The following is a 19,980-nucleotide window of genomic DNA, read 5'->3' as shown; positions in this document are numbered from 1 at the left end:
TTTCTTGTTAACTGTTTTCATACCATTTTGCGCTAGATCAATGCCTTTTCAAAATCCCTAAAGAGTGGGTACTTCGATCGGGAACTGCGTCGTTTGCTGTGCCGTCTTTTGTTTGTACCAGCGATAAACGTGAAGAAAGTTAGCATTCGCAACGATTGGTGGAATCTGTCTAGCTTTATGTTACGAGGGAAACAGCATTCGTAAAGGCAACAATCGATCTTATGCATCCGCCACGAACAGTTTAACATGAAAGGTTGGCTATATATGCCAGCAGCACATGGAGCAAATGGTTCATCTTTCTTTGTCAGCGCTTCCACCGAACCGCACCAGCGATAAAAAACAAAACTTAACCAAGGGCTACTAATCAGTGAATATTAAGATAGATACCAGAATAGAAAGCATATGCCAGAAAACAATGTACACGTCAGTTTCTGATCATGCCGCTAGGGGAGTGTGGTAGGTCAGTTCTTTGTTGATTCAACCAGTTGTGCGCAGTTATCAACCCTATGCCAAACTTGCCACCGTTAACACAGGCATCGTTAGTGCCGTTGTACACTTCTTCCCAGCCCCTTGTCCACCTGTCTTTTCATCTCATTTTGGTCACTCGTTACTATTCTTGTCATGGGTTAGTGCTCATTCCACACGCCATGGACGCTTCTACATTTCAGAAAGTGAAAGAGAATCGACCATTTGAAGGCCTGCAGCGCATATGGCAATGGCGATTGCACCGTAAGACTAGTTTTGTGATCCAAGCAGTACGTCCCTCGAACGTCTTCTTCTTTAGCCATGGTAGGTACAGTATGACAAAACTTGTCCAATCTATTGTATTCGGGAGCTGGACAGTAGTCTCTTTGCTTGACAGCTCAGAGTTTAATCCTCATCATGAAGGATGGTTCGCTTGAGTGACCGTAGGAAGAAGGAAGGATTCTTTAATGTTTTCCCAATCAAAACTGTTGTGTGCTATTCGGATTCGAGTCTGATCCACTTGATAAATGGGTAGACTTGCAGATGTTTCTATGAAAGTTAAGTCTGATGTGTTGAAGATAACTCTCAAACTAGTAGATGAGCTTGCAGAAAAGGTTAGTTACTGCGACGGTTGCTACCTCTCCGTTGAAGTTGGTGTGCTGCAGATGCAAAGGCCCTTGCGATTGAGAATTCACGAGAAAACACTGAAGTAGCTACTCATCGAGAGACTTCACGTCGCGCTCAGTTGTGGGATTGATTGGTAAGTTCTGTCTGGGCTGCACTAGTGCTTTGGCTGCTTGTGTGAGGAATGACTCTGAATAAGCTCCGCTTGAGCTAAACATGCGCTTCGTCGCGGGATATCGCGAATGCTAAGATATAGCGTTAATTCTTTCTTCTGCCTCTCGTACGCAAGCGCTTTCGTGTTCCCGCAACAGACTAAGGGATGGCGTGAAGTCCTTCAGGGTGGTCTGAGGATTCGTTCCATCTCGAGTTGATAATTAGAATCGCTGGGGTAGGGTAGTATAGAGTTCGAAGAACTTGTCGCCCTTCCAGTGTATCGACAAAACAAGTGGATGGTTTATCGGTCGATCTCTGGTTTTGATATGCACACCAGTACTGCGCTATCGAGACGCCTCAGTTTAACTCGAGTTGATGTCATTGAAAGACAAGTCGGATGGCGCAAGGTAGATTGTGTACTGAGGGATTTGAGAGACCGATAACTTTGTTGTATCCTCCGGGGTTAACTTTGGCTGTCTGCAACCGTTTTTGTTCAGACGAGGATAAAGACTTCCAATATCGTTCTATCAAAGAATAACAATGATTCGCAATAACCAAGGCCAAGAGTGCTCATCGGAGGAGATTACCTAAGCATGAGCCAAGCCATCGCACGACGAGACCGTTTTGCCTCGATCTTCATTTGCATTACATTCCTTTCTCTTCATATTTACACGCTTTTCACCATAGCGCATAACCTCTCGCTGCTCTTTTGACTGTCTCTGTACTTAGATACATGGAATGACGTCGCTGATTCTTCCCGTGGCATGTTGGTTGTCAACCCCGTTCTCTTCGAGTTGCACTGTGACGGCGTTGACAACGTGTGATGATGGGAGCACGATTGTGCTGGGAATGGACGGAGGTGTTGGCTGGATTTTTGCAGTAGATGAAGGCAAGGCTCTGGAGGTGCGTGTTTTCAATGTACCACAATACATGTTACAAAAACGCTACACCGGAAATGACCCCACGTCCCCAGTTGAGACCAAAGACACTTCTTTCCGGTCATAAATCCCCCATTACTGCCATAGCCCTCGGAAAGATTGAGGTCGAAGGTGTAGCCAGAAAGGAAAATATCATTCTGACAGCTTCGGAGGATGGTGAAGTTATCATGTGGGATATCGCAGATGGACGCTGTTTGCAGGCGAATCAAGAAGCATTTCCGGGATCTGTGACTGGGATTAAGGTAGGTGGGTACATTTTACGTATGTGTGTTTGTAAGAGATAGAATCAGTGCCTAATGGTCGGAAAATGGTAGATGACGTCTTCGGGAAAGTACGTGATATGTTCGGGCTTCGCAAACGTCGTATCAATCCTTGATGCATCGTCGCTGAGTGTGAGTAAACATCCAAGACAATCTATTCCTGTTATAGATATTGATTTCAGAGATTGTTTGTGGTGACCACAAGACCTTGAGAACCATTTGTACTTACGGTAACTGGGTGGCGTCCATGTGCCTATATCCTACAGGTGAGCTGGTGGAACATTGGCCTGTATGAGGTGCATTGTACTTACGGTCTTGTATGTTCTGATCATTCCAGAAACAAAATACGTTGATAAAATCTTTGCCATAACCCTAAACGGAGATCTGACGGTCTCGACATTCAATGAGCAAGCCATGTTATTTACTCACGAGATCAGACACCGCATCGATGCTAGTACGGGGCTGCCCGAAGCTAAGGTCGAAATCAATCGATACGATAAGAGCCTGCTTATGACTGTGCAGAAGCGGTGCTGTATGGTAGGACGAGGCAGCTTTGGAATTGTTATGATCACACAGAGTCTTAACGGTACGGCTGTCCCGACTGGTAGATATTTGCCGCAAAGTCCGGGAAAGTTTCGCTCACTAGTCAGATACCCTGCGAAGACGGCAAGGGATCATGGAAGGGCGGCAAGTTTCTTTCGGCGGCGACCCTGTTACTCTGGAGTTCAAGTACTGTGTATTTATATTATCTGGGACCTGATGGCGATGTCATTCGAACCAGCGATTTGGCATCTGTTCCGTCTGATGCTGTGGTATTATTTGCGCGAGGAAATCTTGCGTATTATGTACGAAACATGAATACTGGACACTCTCAGGGTAACAGGTGCGTGACCCAACGACCATAACCAGTATTCTGTTACGTGTGGCTGAATCCCTGCTGCTTCAGTGCGGTCACTCTTATCGCCGCTTTTCAGGATACAAAGGATCACATTGATGGCACCTCGATTATTGCCCATGTTCCAGGAAAACAAAATGGACTGCATCACGTCTTGTCCTTTAGACAGGGTGGCGCAATATCTCAATGGACGTTTTTTGCCAGTTTACTCGGAGCTCAGTTGCGGGGAGTGCAATTGGAGATTCTATCCGGGAGTCAAGGACCCGGCGCTGCCTATTTGCCTGATGCTGGTGAGCGAGAGTGGGATTTGGTCGGCATCATTGAAGGCAAAGCTAACCCTTATCACTACCAGATTTCACACTTCAGTCACTATGGCCGTTATCTGAAGATCCAGCACCAAAAGTAGTTTCAGTTGCGTCGGTCTCTAATAAATACATTGCAAAGGGTTATGGTAGGTCTTTAGGTCTTCTGCGGCCGAACACAAGACTTGACTTAAGGCAACTTTGGGATAGAGAATGGTGAAATACGCATCATTCCCGTCCGTTGCGTCTTTAGTGATTCTGCTGGTGACCGTGAAGAAGGGGCATATCTGACGTTGAAAGGGCACATTGGACCAGTGACCTCTATATACGCACCACACCCGCGCGAAAGCGGTGGCCGCAATGTTCTTCTGAGTGGCGGCATGGATTGCACGGTTAAAGTGTGGAACATGGAGTACGTATATCGTTGCTAGCATGCTGGACGGTGCGTGTAGACAACAGCCCTAATGCTTTGATCTAGTGATGGAAAGCTCCTTGCATCGTTCTTGAATCACGCTGAATATGTGCAGGGATTTGTACCCATTCCAAGCGATGCAGGACAGCGATTGAAGTCTTCCATTTTCTCCATATCGAAAGATCGTTCCATAGCCTCAATTGACTTAGAAGATTTGCGATGGTGCGGTCTCGATTGCTACATCCATATGAACCTTAAAACTAATACACCTCTTCGCAGTTGCTACAGATTGACAGGGCATTCCCATGAAATCGACTCGGTGCATTGGCGCACGCTGGACGAGATTCTGGTAGTTGCGTGCGTTGACGGAACTGCGTACATTTGGCAGGTCAGTGAAGTTATTCAACGATATTGAACCTCCCACTGGGTTTAACTCCTGCAAATAGCTTAAAACCGGTCACTTGGACCGAATAATTAGTGGCTCTGATGTCGATGATATTTTGGCTAGCTGCGACGGCCAAGTGAGGTAAATTGATTTTCATTTCAAAAGGATGATATTAATGGTACATCGCCTAATCTTAATCCCTCATCCGTGAAGCTGTAAGAGTTTCGGGCTCGGCTACCAGCATGTAAATATCAAAAAGAGCATTTCCGCATTTCCCATATACACCTCCGAAGATGGTCAGTACCCATCTGTGCACTTAAGTCATGGACGTCGAAGCCGTGGAGATTCGCAGCTGATGTGTCATCATTTATCTTCATCTTCATCAGATGCGCCCCCCTTGCTTGCTTTTCAAATCAATACCAAGAGACTCATCAGTGAAATACACGGTAATCAGGTGTTGACACCTCCTGCGACACCACCGACAAACAGCGCGCTGTCTCGAATCCACTCGCAAACTCAGCATCCGCGCCGTTCGTCATCGTTATACTCTGAGCATGGCAGCATGGACCAGAGCAACATACCATCTCGGCCAGCCTCTCCCAAACCTTCGGCTCAACACTTCTCCCAAAACATTTCTCACAACTTCATGGACATCTTTAAAAGTCGCCCAGGCTCACCATCCTTGCTGTCATCGATTGGCAAGAGTGGTTCGGAGAGAGAAGTCTCCCCCGCGCCCTCTCCCAAGCGAGAGGAGGCCGAAACACCCAGGGACGAAAATACAAAAGAGCCACCTGATATGGAGGCTGTCTATGCATTGTGCGCGGCTCTTATGTCTTGGGGCTTGGATAATGACTTGGACTCTCTGTGTCAAGAGAGGGCCGACTTTGTACGTCCTGGGAAGCATGTTGCCTTTGGGATGCGCGGGTACGTCGTAATAAGAGTGTCACAATACAGCTCGATTTTCACTGTTTTGGAAATTGATGTTCTTGTGCTCTCGCCAGGGCAAATGGCTACCTTTCGATATTTGCACCAGAAAAGAATCCCGCTGCGGACTGGATGATCTCGTCCACTGTCACAGCAGCACGGCTGCTGAACCTACTAGCACTAACGCGACCTGCCCTGAGTGCTCGCGGTAATTTGGGTCCTCCAATCACAGAGCATGCTTCCACGAATTAAATCGCGCATTGTAGGGCTTGAAGATCAATTGTCGACTATCGTCACGCACTACGGCACTACGCTGCCGTCAATTGTTGGACGACAGTTCGCTTTCCCATCATTTTCTTTCTTGGCAAAATATTGGCAGGATCCCATTGGTATATACGTGGTCCATGCTTTGGTGGCAAATACATGTCTTAACTATGTATCATTTAGCGGAGGTGCAGCAAGTGGCGAGAACATTATTCAACTCGACCTTAGCAAAGATGGGCACTGAAGAAAAGGCTGCCGTCATCGAATATTGGAGAGCGCATCGTCAGTTTCTCTGCAATCTATTCTTGGGGCGACTTTGAGATTACTAACTGCGCGGCATGGTAGTTCCTGCCATATCGAAAAAGAATACGAAAATGAACACCCGAGCGGTAATCATACTGGGAATTGTTGGGTCATTGCAGCCGGATGCCCTGAATATGAGGTATGGCGGTAATATTTGATGACAGCAATTAGTGAAGTCCGCTGAAACCTTGATGAAACCTAAGGGCTTGTAAGGATGTGGCAGAATCCCTTGATTTGCTGATCAGGGAGGAATTGAGGAGCGTGTATCGTGTCGCCGCCGTGGAACTTCTGGGCTCTGGCTTCGCGATATGGGAGCCACACATTAACGGCACTTCACTACTCCGCACCCTCATAAATTTCTCTGGTTTGACAACATCGACGCAGTCAGCGAGCGGTGGTGCAGGAAGCCCTACCGCATCACCTAATCCCGCGTTGATTATGGTAGCACGTCAAGCTCTCGTGCAGATAGCTACCATCAACTCAGCATTGTTTATTAGCACACTAACGTTTGATCTCATGCACTCGAAAAGCGCCACTGAGCGGGCAGGAAGCTTGAAGTTGTTGGGCATGTTCATTGCAAAGGTGCATGCATTCGACCAAGGGAAACATCCCAGGTGAATAACTATAATGTTTTTTTACTATACAGAAACCGATCATCCTCTATCCCCACCTCGCTCGAATTGTCGAAGCTATTGTGAAATGTCTCGACCCTAACCAGCCGCAGATACGAGATAGCCTACAGCAAATCGTAACCGTTAACTTTGCCGAGCTCGTCAAAACTTATCCGAACGTGGCGTTCCATCATGCTAGTCAGCGTTTGGCTGTAGGGACAATGGAAGGCATTGCAATTGTGTATGATGTTAGAATTGCCGCCAGGGTACAGATAATGGAGGTGCGTTTGCGCTGCTCAATAACCGTTCACTGAGGATTACGCATCTTCCCAACGCTGTTGACGTTGCAGGGTCATACGAAGCCTGTCGCTGCTGTGTCTTTCTCGCCAGATGGTAAACTGATTGCCACGTTTTCTCTTGAAGAGAACACTGTACGGTTCTGGCAACCTACAGGCGGATTTCTTGGCACGTTAGTAGGTGCTTTAACAACCGGCGGTGCAACCAGCGGAGCAGCCGGTGTGGCAGCCCTTGCTAGTGTCGGCGGTGTGGGGCACATGAAGAGTTTCCGCACATTCACCCTTGGACCACCACCTGACAGTACGTGCCACTAGTAACTTGTGACCTTTTGCTCGCAAAGAGACTGATGTTTCTTTTCTTTGTCAGCAAACACGATTACTCCCTTGGATGTGGTGCAGGGCGTGAAATTTGAATGGAATGGAGAACGAAGGGTCACGTTGAATAGCATAAATGGAGTCCAGTTGGCTTTTACCGTCTAATATCTATCTTCTTGTAATGCAAAGATCGTATGTACATAAATATGGAATCCCGGGCAAGCAGCGTAATAGGGCAACCAAACGCTGAGTGCAACCCGGGCAATATGCAGCTCATGTTACCCACGCTCTTCCCGCTGTTCGGGTCAAACAAATCTGATCGCGGAAGGACCTACTACTCGAAGGACAAAAAGGCTCTGAGCCGGAAAGACTATCCCGCCCATCAAGAGCGCCATCAGAATTGTCGTCAGCACTATCACGTCTTTGGCTCCCCGATAGGTCAGACTGTGATAATGTTAACTCTGAGCTGCATTTGTCCCAAAATCCAACTGCTGGAAAACCGTTCTGAGTCAGCCTTTTGACCGGCCTACGTTGTCCAGGCTTGATATTCCGCCGTAACGGTTCCTGGGTTGTCGAAATTGAGGTTGTAGAAGGCGCAGCTGCTCCGAGAGCTATGGTGAAACGATCCAAGCTGGCAGAACGAGGAGGATGTTGGGAAGATGTCTTTTCATTAAACCACTTGGGAATATCGGATGGCGGGGGCGGTGAGAGGGATGAATAAGGAAGATCTGATCTGGCTTCGACAGCATGGTGCGTGCATCGCCGGGCGGCGGTTCTAGGCGGATGGTTTGAATCGGCGGTATCTATCATCGCTTGCCTTTGTGGGTGCGTTATTAGAGGGAGGACTGTTGTGGTGGTTGGTGTCTGCGACGGCGATTGTTGTTCGTTGTTTGATGTTGATGGGGCTGGGGATGCGCTAAGACTACTGCTGGACCGCCAGCGCCTTCCTCCTGCAAGTTTCTCATCCCGTACAGCAAGGAGAGATGGCGAAGACTTGGTTGAACTGGCGGAGGCTGATGAGCAGTATTTCTTTCCTGTTATGACCGTCGGTTCAAGCAATGATGAGGACGGTATCGACGACTTTGGTCTTGCATTTGAAGAGATCTCTGGTGGAGTAGACACTGTAGAGCCGGGAGGGTTTGGAGGCAAGCCCAAATGTCGGTTGTTTGTTCTAGCGGATGACAAGAGTTTCTTGCGGAGGAGGGCCATACTTTGGGATGCAGGTGGAAATATAGAAGGTTCGAACGGCGGGCGATGGCGGGGTGAACCGGTGTCCTCTCTGGTTATGCAGGTAGCTGGACGCCGTCGATTTGAAAGCTGCGGTACCATTGAAGAAGCTGCATTTATCGGGACATGTTCTAGATTTGCAGATATGTGCTGTCTTTGGCAGTTTGGAATGCTGCTCTTCGCACGTCTTCCAATATTTGCACTATTCGCTTCCAAAGAAAGGCTGTCATTTCCTGTACCAAGATCTGTCGGTTCCTCTTTGGTGGTCGATTCGGCAAGGCGCTCTCCCTCGAGACTTGAGCCCTGTTGTTCGAGCACATTCGCATCTGATGTGTCTTCATCTTCCACAATTCCGTCAGCATCATCATCTTCACCAGAACATCTAAGCTTTGCCGCCTTAGCACTTCTCACAGTTTTCTGCGCGTCAGACCCTCGTGAGGATTTCTTTCTAAAGCGCAGCCGTCTAATGCGTCGCACTATATCAGTGCTAGTGTCATCTGCATCTCGGCTCTGGGCATCGTTCTCACAAGTCAGATAATTGTACGTCGACCCGCCCAGTGTCATTGCAACGCGCTCCTCATCTGTCCCTTCACCCCAGCCACTGATATCATCAAAAAAGGTATCTGTTGGACCTCCACCAGATCGCATGCTGATCATGCTGCTACGTATGGCCTCAGAAAACGCAGCTGGTTCATCGTCCTGCTCTGCGCCAGGGCCACTTCTTCGACGCGATCCTGGATCAGCGGTAGAGAAGCTCTCCGCAGCAGCAGCTGCTACCACAAAGCTTGCGCGCCCTAGTTTTCCGCTTTTATCCCATTTTCTTCCGTAAGTTAAATTCTCAGTACCAGATAGTGGAGCCGCAGTGGCCGGTCGTTTGCATAGATCGGAGCCCCGTGTATGTAGAGTAACCTCAGGCGCCACAGGTGTCATAAATTTCCCTCTGAGGATCATTTCTTCCGGTCTAGTATCTATGCCTTCCCCACCTCCATTCTGCTGCACTGTAGCCTCAGCATTTTGCTCTGCTGAACCTGTCGGCGGTGCTCGAACAAAAGCTGACCGTGTGCGTCGAATAGCGGCCAACTTGAGGCGCCCACCAGAATCGGTGCTGGAGGACGATGTGTGTCGAGAAAGTGACATGGCATTAACGTCATTTCCCTCCTTTCTCTATGAAATACGCCCAGTCTAATCACTGCAATATAATTGTAAGGTGTCTTCGCCGGCCATATCGAGTCGGGCGGAGTGGAGATTCAACTTGGCTTTCGGCAGCGACGCGCCCGTGGCACAGCTGGCATCATGACTAATCAGGCTTTGTGCCTTGAGACCCTTGGGGGTTCGTCTTTCCGCCAGCTGGGGACGTCCCCGATACTAGCAGTTCCTTAACAGCAGAGAAATGGACGAGTTAGGTGCGGTTTACTGAAGTTGTGTGATTCTCGTCTTGTGGGCTGACGATGGCCGTTTCTAAACAGACGAACTTTTGACCGACTTGCAGCGCGGAGTTTCCGCTTTCACTGGATCCAAAGCTTCTACCCTCAAGCCACCAGACGGATCCACTCAATTATCTCCGAACAGCACTACCTCTCCTCTTGTCAACTCTCCATCTTCAACAGGCTCTGTGTATGAATTGTCAAAGAATGGCACCGGGCGGGCTACGGACGAAAATCTTATTATGGCATCGTCGCCTTGCTTCTCATGCAAACGACCTATATTGGGACCGTCTGTTGCTGCGCTGGGCGATGGAATATTTCACCCGGATTGTTTTCGTTGCAAAGCTGAAAGTTGTCGACGCAGGTTAGTGGGGTTGCCATATTTCGAGATGTTTCCAGACATCTTCTGCGAAGGCTGCTACCATGAGAGATTTAGTCCAAAATGCGCTTACTGCCAAGAACCAATAAAAGAGGTGAGTGATATTGCCAGGCTTTTCATCATCTACGATAGCTGACCAAAAGGTATCGACTCTAAATACAGAGATGTATATCCGCGCTGGGAAAGTCATTTCATCCAGAGCATTTCTTTTGTAGCCAATGTGGGAAAAACTTTGGCACCAGTGAACCCTTCATGGAGGCGGACGGCATGGCCTATTGTCCAGAAGACTATCGGGCTCTATTTGCCTGTGGCTGTGCCGTCTGTCGACAAGCACTGCTTGGAGACTACATAACGGCGGCTGGCAAGAAATACCATAGAGAATGCTTTGGCTGTGCGGTAAGCAGGTCTGATTCTGCAAGCGAGATTGGTTACTTAATCGAAAAATTGCTCCAGGTGTGCAAGAAATCGCTTGCGAATGACGGATATTTCGAACATGAAGGAGAAGCGTATTGTGAGCGGGACTACTACATGTTGATAGCTCGTCCGTGCGCAACATGTGGAGGACCACTCGTTGGTCGAGGTATAAAAGCTTGTGGAAAAAACTATCATGTAGACTGCTTCAAGTGCGTATATTGCAAAGAGGCTTTGGATGTCACATTGGCTACCCCAAGGTGGGGAGGTCAAGGAGGGGCAGAGCGAAAAGATGCCGGGTTCCGAGTACAAGAAAACAATCCATATTGTATTAAATGCTATGTTAAATTATTTGCATGACGAATGTGTGCATCAGGCTGCCGCCTCGGTAGACGCATTTGATTTCTTTTTCCGCCTTTTCTTAGCGTTCTTCGTCGTTGCTATTACTTCACTGTGGACATCCTCAACCGGCGCCAGTCTCTTTCCACCAATATGCACCTTATGATTTTCATTTATCAATTCGGTCTGACGTTCAAACAGCGCCACAAAAAATCCAATGCACGAATCTTCCTTTGGTTCCGTACGGATGACCTTCTCGGCTGAGCACAGATTTTATAGTCAGCCATACAGACATGGTTCGGCATTCAACGAGAGATGCACTACTCACCTCCACTAAACAAGGGCAGCCCCCTTCTTGTCCATTGCGGAAAGACGCCATCAGCCAGAGAAAAGTCTTCCTGCGCGGTCAAAACATGCTGCACAACGTCCTCATTCTCTTGTCGATGTTTAGAGCAGGTAGAATACACAACCTTCTTGACATGTGGAAATTTCATTGCATGCAGAATGGCTTTCTTTTGGAAATCGGCCAAGGCTGCAATCCGGGTTTCGGAGGCGGCCTGGTCTGCCTCATCCTCCACAGACTCTTTATCCTGATCTGATCAGAGAATAACGTTGGAGACATCATCAGAAAGCGCCATTCTTGACAGAATTGCGTTGCATACGACACCTACCGAGTAAATGATCCATACGCCCAACAATACCAGACCCTGAACACGAAGGATCGAGCAGAATGTACTCAACCTGCAAGTGCAAACTAGTTTTGGCTTGATGATCAGTCACGCAGGGGCGAATCGTGGTACTTACGTTGCGGTATCGCTCGTCATTAACATCTATATCTAAGAAGCTTCCATGAATGGGTTCGATATCTGATAATGGTGCACAATTATCAGATCCGCATCCGAGCTATGTACTGTCTGCTGTGCGACAGTAAATGAGTACTCACTGGTACACCGCGCGCGGCCTGTCATCTTTTTTAGAGTGCCTAAGCGCCGTTTGTCCATGTCGAAAGCGAATATTTTCCCAGTGTTCCCCATTATCGCAGATAAGTGCGAAGTCTTATTACCTGAACCGTATGTTGTCAAAAAGGGGCCGACTTTGGAAGATAGTAAACCAGATCCCAGCATACCTGGTGCCGCACACGCATCGATGACAGTGCTGTCCTTGGGAGGGTTCAAAATGTAGGCAGGAAAACAACTTGCTTTATCCTGGACAGGGGATGAAAGTTAATGACAGGACCGATGCATATCAGCGGCTGTAATCCGTACCTGGATGATAATGCTTCCATCTAGGAGTAACGGATTGTCGTGCAAATCTACGTTTGAAGGTAGCATAACGAGCTCTGGAATATGCTTATCTTGACGGAAGACCTTCCCGCTGAAAGGCAAGTGAGTACCTGACCATAATGGAACACTCGATCGCGACGGCGTGCATACATACGACAATTGCGATGGTTCCGTCTCCGAGTCGACGCGGTATCCCAATTTGGTGAACATCTCAATGACTTTTTCCACAGAGGCGACTAATGTATTTACTCTTATCCAGCGCGGTAATACGACTGACACTCATAAGGTTAGCGTCTCTCCAGATAACGGGAATATATGGGAAACAGCTACCTGCGTCTCGGATGCGTGCTGTTCAGGAAATAAACGGATAGTGTTAAGGAATTTCATCATTCACTGCAATACCACCAACGAGATCCCAATTGCAAGTAGTACCGGGTATTAAATCCTTATTATCCTTGACTTTCCGTTTAATCTTGATCTTTGCAAGTTCCGCTTGCAGGCGAGTTTTATGGCTGAGAACTATTTGCTTATAGCTTCCCGAGGTTTGCAGGCCCCGACCAAAGAGAAAATCGTAAACTAGAACCGTGGCTACGCTGGGCCGCAACTGGGGTCGATGGGGAATCCAATGTCATCAATAAAGAACTAGCACACAATCAACGCTTTGTCAAGAAAATCCAACCAACCCGCGGCTTTCCTGCCTCTAGTAGGCCGGCTTGTTTTATTACTATTTCCAAAACATCTTTATCTACAGCAGTTGAATACACCATATTTAGTCAATAGTCAAATTGCAGAGTAGCGGGTGTGGTCCAAGTTCGTCGGGTGGGTATCATACAGCAGCTGCTTCCTAAAACCTACATTTTAGGGACTCACAAACAAGAGCGTAGGTCCGCTTCTTATCCGCTACATCGTCCGCGAGGCATAAACTCTTAATTGTTCCCTTCTGTTTTTCTAGTTTCTCGAGAATTTCACCAGCTTTGTTATACAGCGCCATAATTATTGGCGACGAAACTCCTACGACGCTATCTTCCTGACTGCAAGCCTTTGCTTGAGCATGACGTTGAATTCCACAAGCTTTGAGGCAGGCCTCCATAAAGACATCAGGTATTGTCATGGCAACAGCGATACCTATATAAGGCGGTCTCCGTGCTTCACGAGGAATGGGAAGCGGCAATGACGATGACTTTCACCTTGAACGGCGCAGCGCGGCGTCCAAGAAGAGATCGTTCTTACGTTGTCTCCCCTTTGCGTAGCTGCGCTCCCCACTCGTCGGTTGCAGTGCACCGCAAAGAGATGTCGACTTGTAAGAACATCCTTTGGGACGTTGTTTATGCGACAAAATGTGAGCGAAATAAGTTTTCAATCGGAGCCGCGCAACGTTACAGCAAGCAAAGAACTTTCGTTGCTCCCTAATCCTCTAGAGTTGCTAGCTGTCATGATGAACTTTAGGCACATGTGTCATATTACCTTTGCTTGAGAGAATTCTGTTGTCCAAACGGGCAAACGTTAAGGAAGAGAATGAAACTGCAATGGTCCGCTACGATGTCACATATAATTAAACAATAAAAGTTATTATTGATCACAGTTCCATGTAAGGTATCGCCCCTTCTATTTACCGGTCTCCAAAATACCTCCCCGAATATATACAAGTAGCAGATCAATCCGTGCGCATATTGTACAGCATGTCAGAAGACGAAGATTGCTCAATTCCCTAGTGATCTTCCCTCCGGTGGTGGGATGGCACCCTTTTCGAATACAGAGTCCAAGAATATCTGTAGGCGGGTGGTGCCGGCGATGGCTTTTGCGGGAATTTTGGGAACGAATTCGTTCCGTAAGAACGTCAACGCTTCCTCAGTTTGAGGACGATATTGCTTCAAAAGCTCGTGGCCTGCAATCTTGAAACCAAGATTTTCAGCGTTGCATGACCTACCAAGACGTGCCGCGAGGTAAGCCTACCTCCAAAAATCTCAGTATAAGAAAAGGACTGATCCGACGAGGTTCGATACTAAGAATAAGGAAGAGCCAATTTAAACCATTTTGTAGTCCGTAGTCGTTGGGTACTAGGAGAACATGATGATAATGTTAGTCAAGAGAAATCTTCTGGCAATCGGAAGATACTACTCACTGATTGTCGTTTGCACAATGGCAGCATAAATAGCAATAAGTCCGCACATTCGCTCTGTGTACTGTATTTCATCCTCCCATACGTCGTCGTCGATTTCTCTATATCCCAGCCGTTTGCGGAAGTCATCATCCGTATCGCTCTGTTGGGTTACAATTGTTACATTTGAGGCTGATGACTCCCGATTCTCAAACTGCTCTGTACCTCAAATCGTGGAGGGTATAATGGCACGATGTATGGACATCTCTTGATGAACCGGCCTAAAAGTACATCCAAGAATTCCGTATGTTGTCGGTAGATCATGATGCACAGAATGGCGAGGGGAAATGCCGAGTCTGTTTTGACCGCGATCTCGCTTTCCGCTTGTTTCTGCAAAAGAAAAAGTTATCATCGTGGTTCCCTTCTTGCATTTAACAGTACAGAACTCATTACCACTACGCTCTTAGCAAGGAGATCCATGCAAATAGCATACTCCTCCTGAGACGCACTCTTCGCATTCTTCAAGACGGTATCGAGAGCCCGACCCTAAAGGTAGGACGAAAGAATCATCAGCGATTGAACGTCTTCACAAATGCCTTCGCTGAAGTTGGATCATACAATCTCAATGACTTTCTTTTCGCTGCTCATAATTTGGCCGATTTTTTGAGTAATGGTCATTTTTGTTCGAAATATTGACTGCATGAGAGTCGGGTTGGTGCCCATTTGGGGTTTGACCTGCTTCTTGATGATCTGAAGAGAGACTCAAATCGGTCCACGAAAGCCAGGATGCCATATATCGCTTTAACGTACGTGAATGATGGCCAAGCGCGCTTGAGCTGTGTCAAAGAGCTTGTCCGGCCACGATTTGGACTTTACGTGGGTCATGCGAATCAGCTATCGTGATCCTTCGAATATCAATTGAGTTTTTTACTTTTCACGGACCTGTACAGATTTCGCCGCCCGTTGAGCTTGCTGCTCCTCCGCTGCTTGTGCTTTCACCGCCTGTTCCTGGGCAGCTCTCTGTTTTGCTGCTTCCTCCCTGGCTACTCTGTCCTTTGCCTCTTGTTCCCTGGCTGCTTTGTCCCTCGCCTCCTGCTCTCTCGCCGCTTGAGCTTTTGCTTCTGCAGCTTTCCTCCGCTCCTCTTCCTCCTTGGCCTTTTCCGCTCGCTTACGCTCTTCCTCCTGCCGTTGCAACGCTTCCCTTCGTTCTATTTCCTCAATCTTTCGTAGTGCAACCTCAATAGACTACATCGCGCTAAACGTCAGCAAATGGTACGGATGTGAACTTGATTGAGGCAGCTACCCACTTGCTGATCTCTGAGATTTGCCTCATGAAACTCTCTTCTAAGCTCCTGTATCCTCTTTTGGGCCTCCGAGTCCTTTTGGTCCGCAATGCGCTTATAGTATTGGCAAAGTTGTTGCAATTCCTTTTGCGTATCTGATACCCATGGTCCTTCCACTTCTAGCTTCCGCCGATAATACTCATTCATACTTTCTTGTGAAGCTCGCTGAAAAAAGCAAAACGTCAGCTAGGTACAAAGTGCCCGTCGAAGTAGCTGCCGGTACGCACCTCAGACTCTGCTAGAAATTTGAGTTGATTTGCCGCTGAGAGCGGCGAACGTTGCTGTCGCTTATAATCGTAAAGGAAGCGCTCATATGCTCGCGCAACTTCCCGAAGGTCTTCTGCATTTCCGTTTGTTTGTTGGTTGTGTTGACTCGCTCTCTTTGAAGGGGACTTTCCAGGGCTGAAAGAGCTGTGCACAGTAACAAAGTGTTAACTTGGTGTTTGTACCCTAGCATGAGCTCAGGAGAAACCCGACCTCTCCAATTGCTCCAAATCTAGTGACGAGTCTATCCTTTTAGGAGTGGCAACAGCAATCCCTTCAAGCATGGACTGCCTTGTAGTACATCCATTGTCGAATACTTGGCGTGGTGGTTCGGAGGAGGCATCTCTACCATTTACACTATCACTTTGGAGAGACTTTTTTGGACTCCCAGCCTGAATGTAATCCCCAGGTTTCACGGCATAAAAGTCGTCGTCAACCAAACCGAACCTCATCCTTTTGGTCAACCAGGCAAAGATCTCGAAAAAGCTCACCAGTTGGCCTGGCCTTGCTCTTTCTGATGGGATAATCATGCATGGCTGTGCCGCTCATCCAGATGTGTCAAAGCCTGAATTGTTTTTTTCGTGGCGACTGCAAGGGTTTTGGAATTTGCAAGCCTATTCCTCGCCCGACGAACGCAAGACTATTCAACCAAACCGTAACTTTGACGCCGGAAGAGTATCGAAAGCACGACCATTTACAATGTCCCTGGACGAACAACAGGTATGTTGTGCACAATGGATACCACCACCATTCAAGTGGAGATCACTCACGGTCCTAAACAATGTGGAGTGTATAGGTCTCGAAGGCTGTAAGGGCTTTGATGGCCTATGAGAAGAAAAGCCAGGCCATCCAGTCAGAAGAACAGAAAACTAATCTTATCGAAGAAGATGCCAGCAAATCTGTTCTCGTGATAGTCGCTACGAAGAAAATGCCAGACAGACTTCGCCTAAAACCACAGCGAATGTAAGTAACGCTGTAGATTATCACGGATGTCATTTGCATGTTCTGATGGCAAAACTGGGTTTCAGTTTGCTTAAACATCCTCTGTATGCCGAATCGGACGTCTGTTTGATCACGAAAGATCCTCAGCGAACATATAAAGATTTGTTGCAATCGAAAGCAGTTACGGGTATATCCAAGGTAGTGTATCAGCTCGCCTTTTTTCATTTGCACAGAGTCCTGACGAGTATTTGGCTGCAGGTTATGGGCATATCAAAGCTTCGAGCAAAGTTTAAGCCATACGAAGCAAAAAGACAACTTTGCGCTTCATATGATCTTTTCCTCGCTGACGAGCGCGTCATACCGCTGCTTCCCTCTCTTATTGGAAAGACATTCTTTGCAAAGAAAAAGTGAGTATCTACGGCGCCTCAATATTCACGCCGGATTTCCATGAGTTGACTCTGTCGTATTGTAATCCGTAGACACCCAGCGCCTGTCGATCTTACAAAGAACGATCTTGCGGGGGAAATCCAGAGTGCGCTTCATTCCACATATCTCATAACGAACAATGGAGTGTGCAAGTAAGACTTGTGTGATAAAACGTCCGATTATTTGCAGGGTTATGAATAACTTTTGTATTTACAGTGCGGTAAAGATTGGGACAACGAGGTTTGACGAGGAGCAATTGATTGAGAATGTTATGCAAGCGGTATCGGAAATTGCAAAAAAGATTCCAAAAAAGTGGAATAACATCCTCTCTATTCATCTCAAAACTACGGACTCGATCGCATTACCTATATTTAACTCATTGCCCGATGGACCTGTGGGTGACGGGGAGGAGGTGGAGGAAGGAATAAAGAAGGAGGCTGTGACAAGGACTGCAAATGAGGAAGCAGCAAATAGCACGCCAAAGAAGGCGGCAGTGAAAACAAAGATGTCTCCCAAAAGTAAAACAGCTGAGCAAACAGGTACGATAAACGAGGTCAAAAAGGTGACTCCAAAGAAATCTACACCACAATCTGCACCGAACTCTGCAGCAAGAAAGGGAAAAGCAAAAGCCGAAAGCACATGAGCGATCAGTTACTGTCATAGAATCTTGTAACTACACACACTAGTTGTATAATATATATTGAATCCAAATTGGATATTGAAAATAATCTCAACTGAATAAAGTAAGATATTCATCAGGATAGTTACTGTCTCTGTTCCGCCCACATGAATCAACATTGGACAACACAGGAATTTAACATTCATATCTCTAAAAAGCATTTCCATCCATTTTTTGCATCCACATCAACGTTATGATAAAGATCTCATCTGGACGATACCTTTTCTCCAACCTTTGCGACAGCCGATTCGACAATGATCATCTATCCCATATAAACTCTTCCATCAACATCACCATTATCAGAGCTGAATCTATTTATCCATACCCATATCCAATAAAACAAAACTCTAATAATTAGGTGTCATTTCCAGTCGCCTGGTCCTCACGTGGGGTTGATCGGTCGCTTATTCGGCCCGTCTCCGTTGTGGTATTAAAGCCCAGCATTTCCCATCTTTTCCCCCATCATTCTTACTTGCTCATTGCCCGTTTTCCCCTCCTCATCAACTTTTTACAGCAGACTCATATTCCACTGCAATGTCTAGCATTTTCCAACTTTCAGAACGCGTCCAAAAGCTCAAGAAAGTCCTTGAGGACTTTGTCGAGGTAAAGCAAAACGCAACGGTTTACAAAACCCATTAGTTTTCTTATCTAATGCTCTCGGTGCTCTAGTTTGAATGTATTCCTGCTGAAAAGGTTCACCACCATCAGTTGGGCAAAATTGGCAGCGCAGACAGATGGACGGTCGTGCCATCGGTCATTGAAAAGCTCAAGACCAGAGCAAAGTCCCTCGGACTCTGGAACCTTTTCTTGCCCAGCTACTACCCCGAGAGTCCTGGATTGACAAACCTAGAATATGCTACTCTTTGTGAAGTCATGGGCCGGTCTCACATTGCTGCAGAGGCGTGCAACTGCAGTGCTCCTGACACTGGCAACATGGAAGTGTTTGCGAGGTATGGGACACCAGAGCAAAAGAAAAAGTGGCTCGTTCCTCTGATGGAGGGAAAAATCCGCTCCGCCTTTGCCATGACCGAACCAGCAGTGGCTTCCTCTGATGCTACAAACATTCAAACTGAAATCACTCGTGAAGGCAACGAGTACGTTATCAACGGACGCAAGTGGTGGATCTCGGGGGCTGGTGACCCAAGATGCGCCGTATATGTGGTGTTGGGCAAAAACGATCCCAAGAACCCCAACAAACACAAACAGCAGAGTGTCATCATTGTCCCTGCTGATGCAAAAGGCGTCAAGATCGTCCGGCCCATGACCATCTACGGCTATGACGATGCTCCCCACGGCCACATGGAAATGATCTTTGATAATGTCCGCGTCCCGGCGGAGAACATGATCTTGGGTGAGGGCCGTGGGTTTGAAGTCATTCAAGGCCGACTAGGTCCTGGACGGATTCACCACTGCATGCGCGCGATTGGTGCGGCCGAACGCGCTCTAGAATACCATCTCCTCCGTGCCACGGATCAAACTCGCACAACGTTTGGCAAGGTCTTGGCACAGCACGGAAAGACGTCCTTTGACGTTGCCCAGAGTAGAATGGAGATTGACCAGGCGCGTTTGCTTGTGCTACGTGCTGCTGCTACCATCGATGAAAAGGGTCCCAAAGCAGCAATGAACGAGATTGCCATGGCAAAGGTCATCGTGCCAAATATCACGTTGGCGGTGATCGACCGGGCGATCCAGGCCTGGGGTGCAGCTGGTGTGTGCCAAGACCTTCCTCTGGCATACATGTACGGGACAGGGAGAACTTTGAGAATTGCTGATGGTAAGACTAGTATTGCGTGGTAATTGTACAGCTTGTTCTCAAATAACATGCCTTATCCTTCAGGTCCCGACGAAGTGCACACAATTCAAATTGCAAAGGTAGAGTTCCGGAGGGCTGATGCATTGCGCGCACACCACAAGAAGCAAGCAGAGGTGTCTGAGCAATATCTTGCTAAACTCTGAATGCTGTGCTGGACGGTAGCCTAGTCTCTTGCCCCATAGTAAGCGAGCCATTCGCACATACA

The 19,980-nt window shown here is 47.5% G+C and overlaps 6 protein-coding genes across 7 annotated transcripts; 3 read left to right on the top strand and 3 right to left on the bottom strand.

The window, feature by feature from the left end:
• Positions 1–1,801: 1,801 nt before the first annotated feature.
• SPPG_04244 lies at positions 1,802–7,426 on the top strand. 2 transcript variants are annotated; one of them, XM_016752486.1, is made up of 22 exons: positions 1,802–2,145; positions 2,216–2,422; positions 2,495–2,572; positions 2,646–2,706; positions 2,778–2,977; positions 3,049–3,323; positions 3,387–3,625; positions 3,688–3,786; positions 3,848–4,049; positions 4,116–4,271; positions 4,329–4,437; positions 4,496–4,575; positions 4,648–4,730; positions 4,821–5,358; positions 5,436–5,566; positions 5,625–5,747; positions 5,806–5,904; positions 5,968–6,064; positions 6,129–6,507; positions 6,572–6,817; positions 6,887–7,133; positions 7,200–7,426. In XM_016752486.1, exons 1-22 carry the CDS (start codon positions 1,981–1,983, stop codon positions 7,310–7,312), a joined length of 3,927 nt encoding a protein of 1,308 aa, XP_016609192.1. In that variant the 5' UTR covers positions 1,802–1,980; the 3' UTR covers positions 7,313–7,426. The 2 variants fall into 2 exon arrangements, with proteins under 2 accessions (XP_016609192.1, XP_016609191.1); XM_016752485.1 differs by having other exon boundaries at positions 2,216–2,426.
• An 892-nt stretch (positions 7,427–8,318) lies between these two features.
• SPPG_04243 (uncharacterized protein) lies at positions 8,319–9,511 on the bottom strand (the record flags this gene model as incomplete). The annotated part of the gene is made up of 2 exons (XM_016752484.1): positions 8,319–8,464; positions 8,614–9,511. 2 exons carry the CDS (start codon positions 9,509–9,511, stop codon positions 8,319–8,321), a joined length of 1,044 nt encoding a protein of 347 aa, XP_016609190.1.
• A 1,378-nt stretch (positions 9,512–10,889) lies between these two features.
• SPPG_04242 (uncharacterized protein) lies at positions 10,890–13,321 on the bottom strand (the record flags this gene model as incomplete). Its single annotated transcript, XM_016752483.1, has 12 exons — positions 10,890–11,187; positions 11,256–11,522; positions 11,599–11,668; positions 11,732–11,793; positions 11,871–11,990; positions 12,054–12,132; positions 12,193–12,301; positions 12,365–12,482; positions 12,541–12,558; positions 12,643–12,814; positions 12,894–12,955; positions 13,066–13,321. 12 exons carry the CDS (start codon positions 13,319–13,321, stop codon positions 10,961–10,963), a joined length of 1,560 nt encoding a protein of 519 aa, XP_016609189.1. The 3' UTR covers positions 10,890–10,960.
• A 418-nt stretch (positions 13,322–13,739) lies between these two features.
• Positions 13,740–16,389, bottom strand: SPPG_04241 (uncharacterized protein). Its single transcript, XM_016752482.1, has 11 exons — positions 16,129–16,389; positions 15,879–16,062; positions 15,616–15,816; positions 15,251–15,553; positions 15,119–15,178; positions 14,927–15,058; positions 14,762–14,854; positions 14,534–14,698; positions 14,333–14,471; positions 14,164–14,267; positions 13,740–14,102 (listed from the first exon to the last, which is right to left on the bottom strand). Exons 1-11 carry the CDS (start codon positions 16,365–16,367, stop codon positions 13,911–13,913), a joined length of 1,812 nt encoding a protein of 603 aa, XP_016609188.1. The 5' UTR covers positions 16,368–16,389; the 3' UTR covers positions 13,740–13,910.
• Positions 16,390–16,510: 121 nt separating this feature from the next.
• On the top strand, positions 16,511–18,047 carry SPPG_04240 (uncharacterized protein). Its single transcript, XM_016752481.1, has 6 exons — positions 16,511–16,635; positions 16,712–16,878; positions 16,944–17,055; positions 17,116–17,264; positions 17,337–17,435; positions 17,500–18,047. The coding sequence occupies exons 1-6, from the start codon at positions 16,615–16,617 to the stop codon at positions 17,924–17,926; spliced, it is 975 nt and encodes a 324-aa protein (XP_016609187.1). The 5' UTR covers positions 16,511–16,614; the 3' UTR covers positions 17,927–18,047.
• A 449-nt stretch (positions 18,048–18,496) lies between these two features.
• Positions 18,497–19,918, top strand: SPPG_04239 (uncharacterized protein; the record flags this gene model as incomplete). Its single annotated transcript, XM_016752480.1, has 3 exons — positions 18,497–18,565; positions 18,632–19,736; positions 19,800–19,918. 3 exons carry the CDS (start codon positions 18,497–18,499, stop codon positions 19,916–19,918), a joined length of 1,293 nt encoding a protein of 430 aa, XP_016609186.1.
• Between the last annotated feature and the right edge of the window lie 62 nt (positions 19,919–19,980).

The sequence above is a fragment of the Spizellomyces punctatus genome (assembly GCF_000182565.1).
Source record: "Spizellomyces punctatus DAOM BR117 chromosome Unknown supercont1.6, whole genome shotgun sequence".
NCBI classification, from domain to species: Eukaryota; Fungi; Chytridiomycota; class Chytridiomycetes; order Spizellomycetales; family Spizellomycetaceae; genus Spizellomyces; species Spizellomyces punctatus.
Note: the sequence above shows the minus strand (reverse complement) of the source record. Positions and strands in the feature narration are given on the sequence as shown.

What these genes read in the sequence shown, in the direction of transcription:
- SPPG_04244 (XM_016752486.1), top strand. Translation starts at nt 1,981, where the DNA reads ATGACGTCGCTGATTCTTCCCGTGGCATGTTGGTTGTCAACCCCGTTC. An exon ending in GGACACTCTCAGGGTAACAG is followed by an intron (nt 3,324 to 3,386) that starts GTGCGTGACCCA and finishes CTGCTGCTTCAG; the next exon opens with TGCGGTCACTCTTATCGCCG. An exon ending in ACCTGCCCTGAGTGCTCGCG is followed by an intron (nt 5,567 to 5,624) that starts GTAATTTGGGTC and finishes CGCGCATTGTAG; the next exon opens with GGCTTGAAGATCAATTGTCG.
- SPPG_04241 (XM_016752482.1), bottom strand. Translation starts at nt 16,367, where the DNA reads ATGAGGTTCGGTTTGGTTGACGACGACTTTTATGCCGTGAAACCTGGG. An exon ending in AATTTCTAGCAGAGTCTGAG is followed by an intron (nt 15,817 to 15,878) that starts GTGCGTACCGGC and finishes TGCTTTTTTCAG; the next exon opens with CGAGCTTCACAAGAAAGTAT. An exon ending in TCCTTGCTAAGAGCGTAGTG is followed by an intron (nt 14,699 to 14,761) that starts GTAATGAGTTCT and finishes TTTCTTTTGCAG; the next exon opens with AAACAAGCGGAAAGCGAGAT.
- SPPG_04240 (XM_016752481.1), top strand. Translation starts at nt 16,615, where the DNA reads ATGTCCCTGGACGAACAACAG. An exon ending in TGTCCCTGGACGAACAACAG is followed by an intron (nt 16,636 to 16,711) that starts GTATGTTGTGCA and finishes TGGAGTGTATAG; the next exon opens with GTCTCGAAGGCTGTAAGGGC. An exon ending in ACATTCTTTGCAAAGAAAAA is followed by an intron (nt 17,265 to 17,336) that starts GTGAGTATCTAC and finishes TGTAATCCGTAG; the next exon opens with ACACCCAGCGCCTGTCGATC.